Source organism: Ylistrum balloti, unplaced genomic scaffold (assembly GCF_031769215.1).
Source record: "Ylistrum balloti isolate Yb309-2 unplaced genomic scaffold, AGI_CSIRO_Ybal_v1 Utg370594, whole genome shotgun sequence".
NCBI lineage: Eukaryota > Metazoa > Mollusca > Bivalvia > Pectinida > Pectinidae > Ylistrum > Ylistrum balloti.
The window spans coordinates 455,683-472,187 of NW_026782368.1; the positions used below are offsets into that span (position 1 = coordinate 455,683).

Sequence of the window (16,505 nt, forward strand, 5' to 3'; positions counted from 1 at the left end):
TGATTTGATCCATAGTGTAGGGTTGACTGTGGTGATCAATATTGGAAGGGAATCAAACAAGAAACTCTGTTATCACAGATCACCATTACTGTGACAATGTTTGTTGTGATGTTTATCATTATACACACAACGTTGACGGCTGATGTAAACAGAAAGGTAAATTTATAGACTTCATAACCACCAATATGTATTTTTCATGGGAGTCATTGTCAGCATCATTAAACTTTACGTGAAATCTAAAGCTGGGGTGATGAAAACTTAATGATCTGTACAAATAAGTACAGAAATATACGTCACTTACAGAACTATAATGCTGTACTAAGAAAGAACCTAAGGATAGTACATGTTTGTACAGCCTTGAGAATGAAATGACTGAAGTCAGAACAACATGCCATGCAGTCATAGAAAGTTCAAAATCAATTTTTGAAAATTCCTTCTGGTTATTATTTTTTGATGCAAAGCCAAAATCAATTTAAAGAAATAGTTTTTCTTTCCTGCGGACTGTATATTCAAACCCTGGATATTACATAACATATAGGAATTTGTATGTTACATGCTGGGACGATTGCCTATTTAGTACCTGACACAAGTCCCTGTATGTGATGACCAGACAGAAGCAGAATTGATCAGCAGGCTATATGGAGAATATAATCATGTAAAAGGGCAAACATCATTGCTGAGCTGCCCAGATTGTCTGATGGTGAATCTCCAAATCAGTATTACTTGTGTCTGTGCTTGCTTATTGGACAAGACTGTGTGGAACGACAGCCTGCCAATGTCAAAAATCACCCTTGTCAGCAAGTTTAGCTATATAATCAGATCATTCAGACTCTGGTGATTTTATCAATTATCACTGGAAGGAACTAAGTTGCCTATACCATTGAGGATCAGTTTGATGTTGAAGACATTCAATTTTGGATCATATTGGAATTTCTACATACTGAGGTACCAACTTGTGATATTCTTATGGATAATACAGGCGATACATTTTAACGAAAAAACATCAATTATATTTTATGTTTCAAATTCAAACCTCGGCAGTGTCTGATCTTATCTGAAGGGCAGTGTTGCAATTTGCCAGTAATGCTTTTGATCACAACCACTTGAGGTCTTATAGTGGACATATAGGCGACACAAATTATGGTGTCCAGTTCTGTGGCTCGATTGGACTGGTCACTGGGTCAGAACAAACTGACTGTCTCCTGCAGCAGGGCAGACAGTAGGTAGGTGACAATCATATTGATGAAATCAATTATACTTAATGGAGTTAAATAACACAAACAGAATTTAAATGTGATAAAAAAATATAATTGGAATCGATATAGTGATTTGTGAGCTGTACAATTTTCACTGAGCTAAATAATTTTCATCATTTGAGCTTAATACACCTAGCAAAATTGTTTTGCTAGAGTTCAAATATAACATTTTAGTGAATGCAAGGTCCAAGAAAAATTCACACAGTTCTTGTTCTATACTGCAGAGTACAATGTTCTTAGTTATATATTTCCATGTTTATCAAGATACATTATGTATATCACTATTTTTTTTATTTTTGTTGATGTAGATAACTGACAGGATTAAATATTCCATTAATTGGTATTAGGATTCAATGCATGTGAGGCACAAAGTTTATCACATGGAGCTCGTACCTGTAGTAAAAGGGGTCAACTATAAGTTAATTGATACAAATGCATTTAAATTCATCATGTTGCTTGTTTATGAAAAGAAATTTTGTACCCTAAGCATGCTGATGGAGGGGGTCGTGACAGTAGGTCCATCTGTCTCTGTCTACATAATATAAGATTTCAGGAGTAATTTACACAATCATGTTATCAGTAGGTCACTTTATTATACTATCAACTTCACTGTGTGGTCAGTTTATAAGAATTTTCTAGTTTGAAGAGATTACAAACATTTTCTAGTCAAAATATGGGATTATAAGCACTTTCTAGTTTCAAAAAGAATTTACGAAGATTTTCTAGCTTTGTTTCAAAAAGTCCATGTTAGGTCAAATGGTTACTTTTTGAAATCATAGGTATAAAAAAATCTCCTGGTTAAAAGAATCCTTACTTAACAATGGTAATTGTGAAGGACACCTGTCTGTAACATATATGTTCATATTCTGTTAGGATTGACCAGGATCATGTACTGAAATTGAACTTATACTCTCAAAGCAGTATGTTTGTTAATGCTTTAAATATTAAGTAGAAGTAAATAATGCAATAATGACTGGGTGTAACTCCATCAAAAGTGTGCTTTCCTGTGAACAAGCAGTTAAATATGGATAGACGTGATTTTTAAGTCTTCAAAGAGAATCATGCAGTGCTATTGTTAGATTTACGAACTGTTGAGACGAAGTAGTTCAGGTAATGTTTATCTCTATAAAATCTCGTACCTGTAACAACATATTTATGTTGGTAAACCATTAAAACTTTGATTGAAGTGTACTCAATTACACAGTGGTAAGTACAGTTCTATTTTCTGTTTTTAGGGGGTAATTTGTAGGTACATTTCTAAATATATTTAAAAGTTTATCATTTAAATTACCAGTATTTGGAGAAAACATTTATTATTTGAAACTTTATTCACATCACTTTGAAAAAGGATGTATTGATTGTGAAACTTTGAAGGTTTGAATACAAAATTTTTAAACATCATTGTATGTATAGCTATCACCATCAAGCAGACAGAATTCACTATATTATCATGCATGATTAAGATACTTTGGGTAGAATTCCTGATAAGGTCATTATATACCTCATCCAATATCTGTTTCAGGATGGTGTTCAGTTAAATCTTAAAAAAAAGGAAATTATGATTTTCTTACATGTTACATTGGAATTTGGCTACCCTTGACTCCATTTCTTTTGAAACAGGAATTTGGACAACTGTGACAAAATATAAATGTTTTATTAACAAGAGAAACTAAAATTGGCTTGTGTTCAAATTAGAATCCTGTACATACATATTACAAAATAGTAGATTTGATAGTCTTTGGTAATCTATCTCACAACAGATATATATTTCATACCATCATGTAGTACTATATAATATACATTGGAGGTTAAAGGTCAGCGTTGTGTAATATATCTCTGTCTCATTACTGAACAGGTGTGACAGGTTTAATTGGCCATAGTCATCTTAATATTTAGTTTTCCTGAACTTTGTTTTCTCCTCGCTATATCATTGTAAATGTAGTGTGAGAGTATAAAAAATTTGTATCATTTAAAAGGCCAGATTAACAAACACATTTGAAAATATAATATTGGTTATTTCTTTTGTAATGATTTAAGTTATTCTGATTTTCAATTAACTATTGCATATGTCTCTATAATACAAACTTCCTCCTTTTTAGAAATAAAAAAACCCAATGATATATGCCGAAAATTCATAACATGAATATTTAAATGCAAATTACTCATTAAAATGCAGATGAATATGTAAAAATGAACAGGTATTTTTTCAACAAGGCATTATGAACCAATCTATCATAAATTGCCCCCCCCCCCTCCCCCACTTCCCCTGCAAAAAAAAAAAAAATTGTAGAAATGAAGGACTGAAACTGTCAGTAGAGTATAAATAACTATCACTAGATTATACAACCTATCTCTTCCATGGAAACTATAACAAGAGAGATCTGTGTAACAAAATCATTTATAGTAACTTATAATTATATTTAGATGTATGTTTTTGCCATTTCTGTTGTTTTTATGATTTATCAGTTGAAAGATGGTATTCAACAAAATTGTTACAGATTATTAATGCATGAAGGTAATGGAGATGATGGATTATTTGTTTGGTTGGTTCCTGAATAAGAATTGCTGTGAAAATGTGATATTTTTATGACAAATATTTTTTATCCCCTTCATTCATCTTAATTACAGTCATTACTATCACCATTGTGAATCTTGAAACTCACTCTCATAAATACCACAGTGACACAGGCAGTAAACTGTGATGTAAAAGACCACAGAGACACTGGCTGTAATCTGTGATGTATACTATACAGAGACACTGGCAGTAAACTGTGATGTATACTATACAGACACACTGGCTGTAAACTGTGATGTATACTATACAGAGACACTGGCAGTAAACTGTGATGTATACTATACAGAGACACTGGCAGTAATCTGTGATGTATACTATACAGAGACACTGGCTGTAAACTATACAGAGACACTGGCAGTAAACTGTGATGTATACTATACAGAGACACAGGCTGTAAACTGTGATGTATACTACACAGAAACACTGGCTGTAATCTGTGATGTATACTATACAGAGACACTGGCAGTAAACTGTGATGTATACTATACAGAGACACAGGCTGTAAACTGTGATGTATACTACACAGAAACACTGGCTGTAAACTGTGATGTATACTATACAGAGACACTGGCAGTAAACTGTGATGTATACTACACAGAGACACTGGCAGTAAACTGTGATGTATACTATACAGACACACTGGCTGTAAACTGTGATGTATACTACACAGAGACACTGGCTGTAAACTGTGATGTATACTATACAGACACACTGGCAGTAAACTGTGATGTATACTACACAGAAACACTGGCAGTAAACTGTGATGTATACTACACAGAAATGTTATGGTTGATATTTTAGATCATTCAAATTAATTATGTTTTTTAAATTATGTTGAAAAGTAGAGTTAGAAGTATGGTGAAACATTGTTAAGAGATTCATCGTTACAATTGTATTGAAACATCAGGTGTTGGGTGGAATCTAAAGAAGGATGAAAAATTGTCAATGCATGTAGTTCAGTTATGATAATAGGTCCCATACCCATATATGGGATATATATTCTGTCGAAATGCTGTAAAATTCTGTGTTCTCATCATGATTGAAAAAATTGACTCCATGCAACTATGCAAAGTATTCTGGTACCGGGTATCCGTAAAATTTTCACTGTTTGTAACTTGTGGTTCATGTTTATAGTTTCAGTGAGAGCTACTTTGCTGTGAAAGGAGCAGTGCTTATCCTTCCCCAGAGTGATGTTACAGATCAGACAAACACACATAAGATAGTACGAGAGAGACATGCAGGTGTTGGCACAGGTAATTTGCACATGGACATAATCAGTAATATGATCCAAAATACATTTTGAGCCAGAAATTTCTCTTTCTTGTGTAGAAAGGTTCAAAACATTATTTGATAATGTTGTAAATCATTTTCTTGGTAAGTATACAGTCGAACCTTGTTATCTCAAACTTATATAACTTGAAGACCCCTTTTAATTCAAAGTATTTTGTTGATACCAGCCAACATACTTCACACCAAACATTACTCCAAATATTGGAACTCATTCTAATCCAATACTCAGTATCAGATAAAAGTTTCCCATGATCTCGCCAACTATATCTTGACTATATATAGGATAGAAGTTCCTTATATCACAACCATTAAGAAATTTATGTGTGACACCACACAAATACCCAGTATGTAGCATGTTTGCAGTGCACAAGATAGAAGTAAAAAAACCTTATGGTCTGTGATATACTCCTACACATACACTAAAATGGAAAATATTATGACAAAGTGACAGTAAGGTTAAGGTGAAAACAGGCCCAATAATTATAGGACAATGATAGCACAGATCCTGTGTGTGAATTTATCCAGTCAGTATTTAAAAACATTTGGACAAATTTAGGGTATCCCTATTCAACACAAGTCTATTCTTTGAATCCTGAAGGTGTCCTTTTTTTAAAGTATATTTGATTTGAGTTGAATTTCCTTTTTAGAAAGTACTTTTTAATTCACAGTTACTGGTGACATACAGAGCCACCTTCAGTCCATGTTCTACCTCCTTCGGTCGTATGATACGATCAAAGTGGTAAGTACAGATTAGGTATACAGAGCCACCTATACTACATGTTCTACCTCCTCCTGTCATATGACACCATCAACATCGTAAATATATATGGTAGTTTATTGACATATAAACTAATTGTCAGCTTTTAAATTTTACTAGCCTTAATTTAGAACTGTGTATGTCAGTTTATGTAATTACTACGGTTTCAGTAAGTGTTTTTAATAATGCTTGTCTTTTGTTGATTCAGGTTAACTAAACATCAGAGTAAAATATTGTCAATGTCCAGTCTTTGTCGTCAAACCAGTATAAAAATGACCCCTAAGAAAACAGGATTTTCTGATAATTCTTTTATATCCAAACTATTAAAACTGATTATGTGATATGTTCACCCTTGTTTTTACATTTACAGTTTCAGTCTATTGTCACAGCTTCTAGAACTAGCTGATACTTCCAACCCTAGCTTTCTCATTGGGGGAATTTCCCAACAGATTATCAGTGACCTCTAGTGGCAGCTGTATGCTATGAACAATGCTGCCATCTTTCAAAACAGTGTCATGCATGCATACTCTCATTTCTGTTTGAACAGGCCGTAAAATTAGAGAGTCAACATGAAGGACACAATCGGTATATGGCTGTTGTGTCTTGCTTTGGTAAACAGGACACGGAGGAGTCGGTCATCCTTGGCATCGACTGTAACAAGGAGGCAACCATAGGGCTGGTCCTACCTATCTGGGCAGACACTAGTGTCAAACTCAATGGCGATGGGTTAGTTACATTAATGTCTTGAAATTCTTATTACCATTTACTTAAAAATATAAATAACAGCACAAAGCAAAGTCTCCCTAATAATAAAAGTAATAAGATATGAAGAGAACAAGGGAGATAATCGGTACATCCATTTAGGTAAAACAAATCCATATATAAAGGGATAGGTAACTCAGCATAGCTTTGTGGCTTAAGTCATAATTAATACACATTTTTCACATAGTTGATGTAAAGGTATTTTTCAAGAGCATAATGCAGATCACCTTCCTTTAATTGGAATATTGCTCGTAAGTTACGCAACTATTATTGATACAGTATGTTTACTGCGGTACATTACCTCATAGTGTCAGATGATTGTAGCTGCAGTCAGGTATAAGATGAAAGCAGCAGTCTTTCTTTTTATCTAAAATAAGATAAAAATATCAGCTGCACCAAATCTGTAAATCCTGCTTACTACTGTCTTACAGAGGTTTTATGGTGAGCTCAGAAGGCAAACAACATATCTTCAAACCTGTGTCTGTCCAAGCTATGTGGTGAGTGTAATTTATGTCCAGGAATGGCCAGATCTCCAAACTGTTATTCAGTAGAGTTATTCTGTCAGTTTGAGATACTCTTGAATTATCAGCCCTTAACCAGTTTTATTAGAGTGTTTATGTGTCCAGTCTATTATTGTATGTATAATTACCTGTTTGTCCATTTGTACATCTTAGATTGTCCTTTTGTCTCTCTTTGTGTCTGCCTGACCTGTGATTGTCTTTGTTCCTGTGCCAGTCTTTGCATCACCTTGTTCATGAAACTACCTTTATGTTTTTCACCTACCATTTCCAAATTTAAATGTTTTGGGAAGACAGATTGTCATGTATTGATTAAAGTCATTGCTGTTAACAGAAGGGAAATCAGGATGGAGTTCAATACATTGCCCAATTTATGTATGAGAAGTGTTAAAATTTGTATTGCAATTATTGATATGATTTTGAACCTGAAACAATCTGTGTCTTAAAAAAAATTCAATGAGTATCACATTTGCAGATAAAACCACAGGCACTCGAGGCCAGGGTATTATTTTTTAAACGTTGATTTTTGTTTTAGCACATGCACACAAATATTTCAAGTTTATGTGCCGGTTGACAAATCCGAGGTCCACGGTCATTAAAAATACACAAGGCAAGCAACTCCAGATTTTAAAAAATCGACCCCTCGCTTGGAAACTGGCTCAAAAAAAGTAGTTATGATAAGTTCCTTGTAAAACAATATGTATCCGTAGGTAGTGTGTATATTTACCTTTTATTTGTGCATAAGCAACATTTTCACAATACGTACATGAGATTAACATGAAATTTTATCGTCCATGTAATTATCTTTGACGGAAGTAACATGCCATTTCAAGGGCGGTCACTCCGACTTTTTGGGAGAGGAGTTCCGGATAGCACTATATATATATATATATATTACGCGCGTAACTTCAAAATATATTTTTATTTCTACAAATACATTATATGGAAAAAAATGGCTGCATTTAAAAAAAAAATGAAAAAAAATCATTTAATTTCCAATTTCTAAGTTAATATATTTCCCCCACGATATTTTTCATAAATTGCGCCCTTTTTTCATTATCTGCATGATTTTTTTTTTCTATTTTTTTTTTTGAAAAAAAATTCTCATTACCGCCAGCTTGATTGAAATTTGATGCATTCTGTATAATCCCTTACCATGATATTGTATCCGAGTTGGCAACTGTGGACTTTCTTTGCCCAGCCATTATTTTTCCATCCCCGCAAATGTATTTGTAGAAATGAAAATATCTATTTTGAAGTTACGCGCGTAATACATATACCGTACCTGTTCACTGGTATAGTGCACTCCTCCAAAACCATGTTACTTCCGTCAAAGATAATTACATGGACGATAAAATAAATATATGTACGTATTGTGAAAGGTTCTGTAATGTTATGCACCATAAAAGGTAAATATACACACTACCTACGGATACATATTGTTTTACAAGGAACTTATCATAACTACTTTTTTTGTCACCACACCAGGTCTTTTTTAAAATATATGCCTTGTGTATTTTTAATGACCGTGGTCGGATTTGTCAACCGGCACATAAACTTGAATTCTGCTGATATTTCGTTTAAATAACGTCAGTCATGAGTGCTAAAACAAAAATCAACGTTTAAAAAATAATATCCTGGCCTCGAGTGCCTGTGGATAAAACGTGTTGTGAACATGCACACAACTTTCCTACATGCCATTTAATTCAGATTTATCTAATCTCCAACATTGCACCCCTAATTCTTATCACTTTCACACCATTTGTAAGAAGACCATTTTGAGTTACCATTAGTTGTGAAATTGTTTTGCCATTGCAGCAAGCAATACATTCCGTGAATCAATGAGGATAATATATATATATATATATACTTATAAATATATAGGTTGGTGCTACACAAGTATGTATATAACGAAAGTGTTGTATGGCTAGGTTGGTGCTTCTTGAGCCTGTACGTTTTGAATTCATTGTATGTAAAGGTCGTCACAACACCAGTCTGTATGTTATAAATATATCGTATTTAAAGGTCGTCACCACACCAGTCTGTATGTTATAAATATATCGTATTTAAAGGTCGTCACCACACCAGTCTGTACGTTATAAATATATCATATTTAAAGGTCGTCACCACACCAGTCTGTACGTTATAAATATATCGTATTTAAAGGTCGTCACCACACCAGTCTGTATGTTAAAAATATATCGTATTTAAAGGTCGTCACCACACCAGTCCGTATGTTAAAAATATATTGTATGTAAAGGTGGTCACCACACCAGTCTGTATGTTATAAATATATTGTATGTCTAAGTCTGCGGTTCAGAAGTTGTATGTTATCAAATGTTTTGTGTTAATGTCAGCGTTACAGAGCCTTAACAAGTTGGTAATGTATATTATCAAATGTTTTGTGTTAAGGTCGGCGTTACAGAGCCTTAACAAGGTGGTAATGTATATTATCAAATGTTTTGTGTTAAGGTCGGCGTTACAGAGCCTTAACAAGGTGGTAATGTATATCATCAAATGTTTTGTGTTAAGGTCGGCGTTACAGAGCCTTAACAAGGTGGTAATGTATATCATCAAATGTTTTGTGTTAAGGTCGGCATTACAGAGCCTTAACAAGGTGGTAATGTATATTATCAAATGTTTTGTGTTAAGGTCGGCGTTACAGAGCCTTAACAAGGTGGTAATGTATATTATCAAATGTTTTGTGTTAAGGTCGGCGTTACAGAGCCTTAACAAGGCGGTAATGTATATTATCAAATGTTTTGTGTTAAGGTCGGCATTACAGAGCCTTAACAAGATGGTAAAGATCTCCAGGGATAACATGTACATTCCTCGTGGCCTTACTCACACCTGGATTGGTTATTACAATTCCCGCATCAGCTCTGATCGTGCATGTATATCAGAATGGTAAGTCTCTGAGTCAACAACAGGTTTCTCTGTAGCTATGTATTGTAAGAAAACATTGGATTATGCTGAAACATACAGCCACTGAGGATATACATGTATCATTTTCATGCCTATGTATGCTTCACTTCGAAAGAAATTAACAAGACTGAAACAATCAGAATCAACATAAAGATATCTGCTTGGAATTAAAATTCATATGGTACTTTATTGTTGCTATTTTTACATGCATAAAAAATAATGAAAATAAACGAAAAAAATTACTTCATGCAAAGAGAAGTAGTAACATTGAAATATGTGTGACTGGTAAAAATTGCTGTAATTGTTATGTTACAAAGGTTTACCTCAGAAGAACTGCAAAACTGGAGATCCACCAATATCTTATTCATGGACCCGTAAGTACATTACTGGTACACTTAAAAAAAACTAACTACAAAATTATTAAATGTGTGGCAAAGTGGCATGGTGGTATGACATATGGCATTGTCCTTGGGCTCTGGTCACCCTATAGGATATGAAGGGTTAGAGGTCATTTGCCTCAGGCTTAGTGGGTTCTTCACAGATATCATCCTATAGGATATGAAGGGTTAGAGGTCATTTGCCTCAGGCTTAGTGGGTTCTTCACAGATATCATCCTATAGGATATGAAGGGTTAGAGGTCATTTGCCTCAGGCTTAGTGGATTCTTCACAGATATCATCCTATAGGATATGAAGGGTTAAAGGTCATTTGCCTCAGGCTTAGTGGATTCTTCACAGACATTTTGGTTTCCTCTCAAAATGTGCTCTCCCTCATGTGTTTCCATCCAGGTCAACAACAAGGGTTACTTTAAACATACAAATTGTGATAAAAATGTGGTTTCACTTATTTAAGTTTCTGTATGTTGTTTATAATTGCAATTGTTGTGAATGTGCAAGCTCATCACTATGCTAATATGCCAAAAAGTGATAACATGCTTTTATCAAAATTGTGCCTAAATCAAATATGTTTACAATAACATGAATAAAGTTGATATAGCAGGTTTTGTTTTTCTTATAAATTTTATTTAACTAGTTTAAAGTAACAATTGACCATACTTTGAAAGTGTTAGTAATTTAGATGTCAGTAACTAATAGTCTGTTGGATTTACCTTAATAGGATTAACTTAATGTGTTAATATCTTTGTTCCACTTTGAAACCAGACTTTTTTTGCAATATGGTTAAAATTTTACCAATTTAGATCATAAGTTAGAAACTATGAAACAGGCTTTTGTGTCCTCCATTGATTTAATTATCAAAGGATTTAAAAAATGTGTTGTATACTTGAAAATATCAAAAGATGGAATATTTGTATGCTGGTAGGTTTAATCGTTATTTTCTATTGCTTACTGAAAAGGTAAAAAGTGAAATTTTGATTTTGGGGTCAGATGTTTTGGCTCAATGAGCAGAAAAATAATGATTGTGCTAGAACTGAAAGATCATCGAGGGAGGAATGGATTTCTCATGGCTTGTGTATTTTGGTTGAACTTGATGGAACACATCTGTTAAAGATTGACATGATTGTGTGCAAAGGTTTGTTTTAACATCAGCAGCTTTTGTCTCTCTTGTGATTTCGTCATGCTTCGTCACTGACTGTGTCAATATGTATCCTTAACCCATATTTGATATGAGCATCTAAATGCACAACAGCAATGTAACATCAGCAGTTGGATTTGTTTGATTTCTCACTGCCATTCATAATTCTTTTTGTTGGATTTTCAAAACTGTGCATGTGTCATGGTCTTTCAAACATTTAAAAGATTTGCTGTGTGATCATGTGATGACGTATCTTGGTCATACATATGTTTGACACATGTGGTATGGTAGAGGTGACTGTGATGTGCTATGTCTTTGTCCTACAAATTGATATTGACTAATACTGACAATGACATATATAACAAAACATGCCTGTTTTCCCCTCCACAGAGGTGACACTCCTGATGATGTCCTACAGAAACAGATTAAAACAGGGCTGAAGAACATCATGATGACTGTGGACCTGGATGAAGTCACATCCATATTTGTAAGTCTTGGTCATCAAAAGTAAGACTCAATCCTGATGCCTTTCATGTTGTAATTTCAATGCCCATAGTTAAATCAGAAATGGACAACTTGAGTTAAATTTTCACACAGTAAACAATAAATTACAGCATTTTTTTCATCTTCTTCAAAGAAGTTTGAGGTGATGGTTGTGCTGCCGGTTAGTGTTTAATAGTAGATGTTTTTGGTGATGAGTATATTGGGAGATTGGCGTTGATGTTATTAGTTTGTAGAGGTTTGAGGCGATAGGAATACAGGGCTAGCTCTGGGTCAAAATTCAATTTCGCCAAACCAAATATTTTTGCTATAAGTGTGCAAACAGATTCCAGAACTCACCCTCACCCGACGAACCCTTAATTCCCTCATATAATAAAAATACATATGCTAATTATATAATTACATTATTTATTCACAGTTTTAACAACAATACATCAAACATAATACAGTATATGGTAAAAGAGTTTATAAACATGGAATTATTACAGGCCTTCTGCATCTCGACAGTTTGCTGATGTGTTGCCAAAGCAGCAGAGTGAGAGTTCTCATCTGTAAAATTGAAAATAAAATTTAGAATAGAATTGGACATTTGCAAAGAGATACAGGATTACATTGAACCTTATTCAAGCATTCTGAATACTTCAGGTTGGCATTGGTGTTACTAGTGCCAGATCAATCTCTGATTTATGGCAGGGGATACTTAATAACATGTAGTGATGACGTGATAAAATGATATTAAAATCTACGCATACAACCAATCTCCTGCCTCCCTTCTGACATTTCCTTACTTGCCTCAGCAAAGCTTTCTTACTTTTGCTTCTTCTCCTGTGTAAACATTTCAGCTACATGTTACCTGTAAGCTATTCATTTTATAGTTACGAAAGGCTCTGGAAGAGCATTTAAAGTGTTCCCTGACGAGCCACAAAAGATTTGTGGAGCAAGAAATGATCACTATCATGGGACAGATGGATTCTCCAACCATGATCAAAGACTACCTCTACCTTGGGTCAGAGTTCAATGCCTCAAACCTTGAGGAACTTACAGAGAACGGGTAGGTAACAGCTGTGACATGGTCATTTAAAGAAAGAAAGGATAGGTACCATGTTAGTGGAGTAGGTTACTGTGTTAGTTATTGGAATGAGGTTTGTGTATCATGTTGTTCCAAATAAGTGGCTGTAGTATTGTACTGTAATTATTGACTAAACCACTGCAAAACTAAATCTTTATTCTTTTTTTCACATCTTAAATGGTGATTCACAATTATACATTGTCTAATCTTGGATTCGGAATGTCTAATCTTGGATTGGGAAAAGTAAATATTGACCTTGTGCTTCCAAAGTTACATCTTAATAGGGATATATTTTGAGGTCATATGACCTGAAGGATGACCTATAACCATGGTGTTCCGTCTATCACTGTGTGCCATGTGTAAGCTTTCCATTTAAATGACTTCTTTTCAATACCAAAAGGCACAGGGTACTGATATTGGGCCTGTAACATGATTGGGTAAAGGCTACAAATTTTGTTAAAATAAATGACCAAGACTGACTTTCCAGGTCACTGGGGTCAGATATGTTAAAACTTTGAAACAACTTCTTCTCAATAACCAATTCCTGTTTTATATGTAGTTAAATGGGCTGGCTGTTAATAGGATGTAAAGCAATAATAAACTTAACTCAATAAAAAATTTTTTGACAGGGTGGACAACATACTGAACATCAGTCGTGAGGTGGACAATTTTTTCCCAGAGATTCTGAAGTATATGAACATCAAAGAATGGGACAATGAGGAGGCAGACTTGTGTAAACACTGGGATAATACCAACAAGTTCATTGGCAAAGCCAAGTAGGTCCATTTATTGTAGAATTACATTTATCCACATTCAGTATCCTGTAGTGATCACTCTGACCGGTACTCAGATAATAGGTGGCTTATTACCAAACAATTAAATAAGTAGAATTGTTTTATAATTTCACTGAACAGAAATAGGATGGGCCTATTACTGGACAATGAAATACCAGTAAGTAACATTTTTTATCATTTCACAGAACAGCAGCATGGTTGTTTTTTTTTTTTTCATTTTTTTTTTTTAGAAAATAAATCCCATAATTTTATTCTATCTAATGATTGTTGTCACATGGACATGGTTAGTCATTATTAGTCCTCTACTAGTGAAACTGAGGGCCTTCAGGGAGGCAGGGGCACTATAGGTTTTCCTCTCTGTCAGTCCATCCCTTTATCTGTGAAAGGACTGACCTCATTCCTTGAGGGATTTTCATCAAGCTTTATATACTAAAAAAGCTTCAAGACATTTTAGGCCATTTTTTCAGAGTTGTTTGGTCGAGATCAATGTCACTTACTATTTTTAGAAAATCATGATCAGTACTGTAGCTTGTAGCGGATGATAGGGAACATGAGCCTCTTCAGTAGGCTTGTTGTCTTGGTCATTATCTCAACAATAATTCATAATTACTGTAAAATAAGATTACTTTAATAAATCAATTGGTGCAGCAAGCTGTAAGTTGTTTTTCCATTCCAGAAGGGAGAATTCTAAAGTATTGGTCCATTGTAAGATGGGGATTAGCAGATCAGCCTCAACAGTAAGTGTATATTAAGAAATGTCAGAATTTTCATCATCGTGTGACTTTGAAAAACATCATTCAAAAATTATGCAGCGTGCATTACACCATATCTGATTATGAGAAATAAAGGGGTTATTGGTATGAATTGAAATGATTTAAAAACATGATTCATAGTTCTGATTGATAATTTGAGTCCAAAGATGGTATAAGGGATGAAAGTATATATATAGTTTAATATGATTTTTCAGGTGATGGCATTCCTGATGAAGGAGTATGACATGTCCAGGCAGGAAGCTTTTGATTTTGTGAAAGCCAAAAGGGCCTGTGTCATGCCCAACCAGGCTTTCTGGGCGCAGCTATTGATATATGAAGGGATACTCAATGCAAGGTAGGTCACACATACATTCTTTTATGTTTCCTGATAATAGATGAGGTAAACTCATTTCTAAAGTCAATATGTCTGTCTAATATGAAACAAGGTCTCTTCCAATTATAGATTATCTGATGGGAACCAGCCTAATAATATCATCTGATATTTTGCATATTATTGGTTTTTAATCTAGAGCCAATGTTTTCACTTTTAAATTACTATTAACAAGGTGTTATTGTCCTCACTACTTATCACTCAGATACTGAATTTCAAAAATGTGTATCTATAGATCAATCACGAGATGCTGACTAGCTATATTTTAGTGTGTAGTACCTAAAAATTAGTTCAGTTTGAAAATATTAACAGAAATAATATCTTTGATGACTTATGAAAGACTCCTTATGATGTCAGTTGAATGTTTGTGTTTGTTACAGCAAATAAAAGTATGTATTTATTATGTTCTGATTATTGTCATTACATTGATCCCCCCAATTACAGAGTCATTGCCCTTTGTTAAAATTGTGTGTCCTGAGCATAACTTTACTTGCATTTAAACTAGGGTAATGAAACTTTGTGTATACTTAGACCATACAAAGACACCATGCAATGTTCCAAATTCAGGGCCTGCAACCCCTAAATTAGTTATAGCTCTTTGTTAAAATTTCATGTCCAAGAACAATTTTAAGTTGCTTACATTAAAATTGGAATAAAGAAACTTGGTGTATGCATTGATCATACTAGGAGGATGTAAAGAGTATCAAATTCAGTGATGGAACTCCTTAATTACAGAATTATTGTCATTTGTTATAATTTTGTGTCCAGTAATGATGTTTTCTGGGAGCATTCATCAGTTTCACTGACACTTTTGTTACCTTGCAGTAAACAAAGAGCATTGTTTAAGAGTAAATCAGAGCAGAACCTGATTCGCACACCCATTGTTGTGGAGAAGGAGGAGGAAGAGTTACTGATGAAGAATAGCCAAGGCTGTAAAGATGACCTCTGTCTTCCTCTCCTACCCTCTTATGATGACAGTTTATTTCTCCAGGGTGAGTTGATCTGGATTAAGGTGCCTTGTCTATAAACGTTGGTGGTTGTCATGTTTACTAGAAGAAGGAAAATTGATATTCATGAATTAGAGGATTTATTTTACTGTTTTGTTTTGTGAAGCAATCATGAATATTTTAACACGAAGTATCTAACATCGAAACTCTCATTTCTGATGTAAGTTATTCCTCTAAATGGCACCTGTTAATACAGGAATCATATTTTGCCTGCATCAATTAATAAGTTAACTTAATATTCAATTTAAAAACTTAATACAGCATCCTTGGTGTATTTGAAAGATTTTTCAAGGAGTTATTCCCCTTTAAATCTACCAGAATTTTTTAATATCAACTTACACAAGACTTATCAAAAAGATGGCTCAGATATTGTAAA

General features: G+C 34.1%; 1 protein-coding gene across 1 annotated transcript in view; it reads left to right on the forward strand.

Annotated features, from left to right (window-relative positions):
- LOC132556845 (protein phosphatase Slingshot homolog 1-like) overlaps window positions 1–16,505 on the forward strand; it is a 56,727-nt gene that overhangs the window by 31,106 nt on the left and 9,116 nt on the right. The window contains exons 4-15 of the mRNA XM_060221280.1: window positions 4,966–5,084; window positions 5,790–5,860; window positions 6,426–6,604; window positions 7,072–7,137; window positions 9,931–10,065; window positions 10,401–10,457; window positions 12,006–12,102; window positions 12,992–13,167; window positions 13,815–13,961; window positions 14,656–14,716; window positions 14,947–15,086; window positions 15,948–16,114. Of these exons, the coding sequence (XP_060077263.1) occupies window positions 4,966–5,084; window positions 5,790–5,860; window positions 6,426–6,604; window positions 7,072–7,137; window positions 9,931–10,065; window positions 10,401–10,457; window positions 12,006–12,102; window positions 12,992–13,167; window positions 13,815–13,961; window positions 14,656–14,716; window positions 14,947–15,086; window positions 15,948–16,114 (1,415 nt within the window). The remainder of the gene's footprint in view (window positions 1–4,965; window positions 5,085–5,789; window positions 5,861–6,425; window positions 6,605–7,071; window positions 7,138–9,930; window positions 10,066–10,400; window positions 10,458–12,005; window positions 12,103–12,991; window positions 13,168–13,814; window positions 13,962–14,655; window positions 14,717–14,946; window positions 15,087–15,947; window positions 16,115–16,505) is intronic.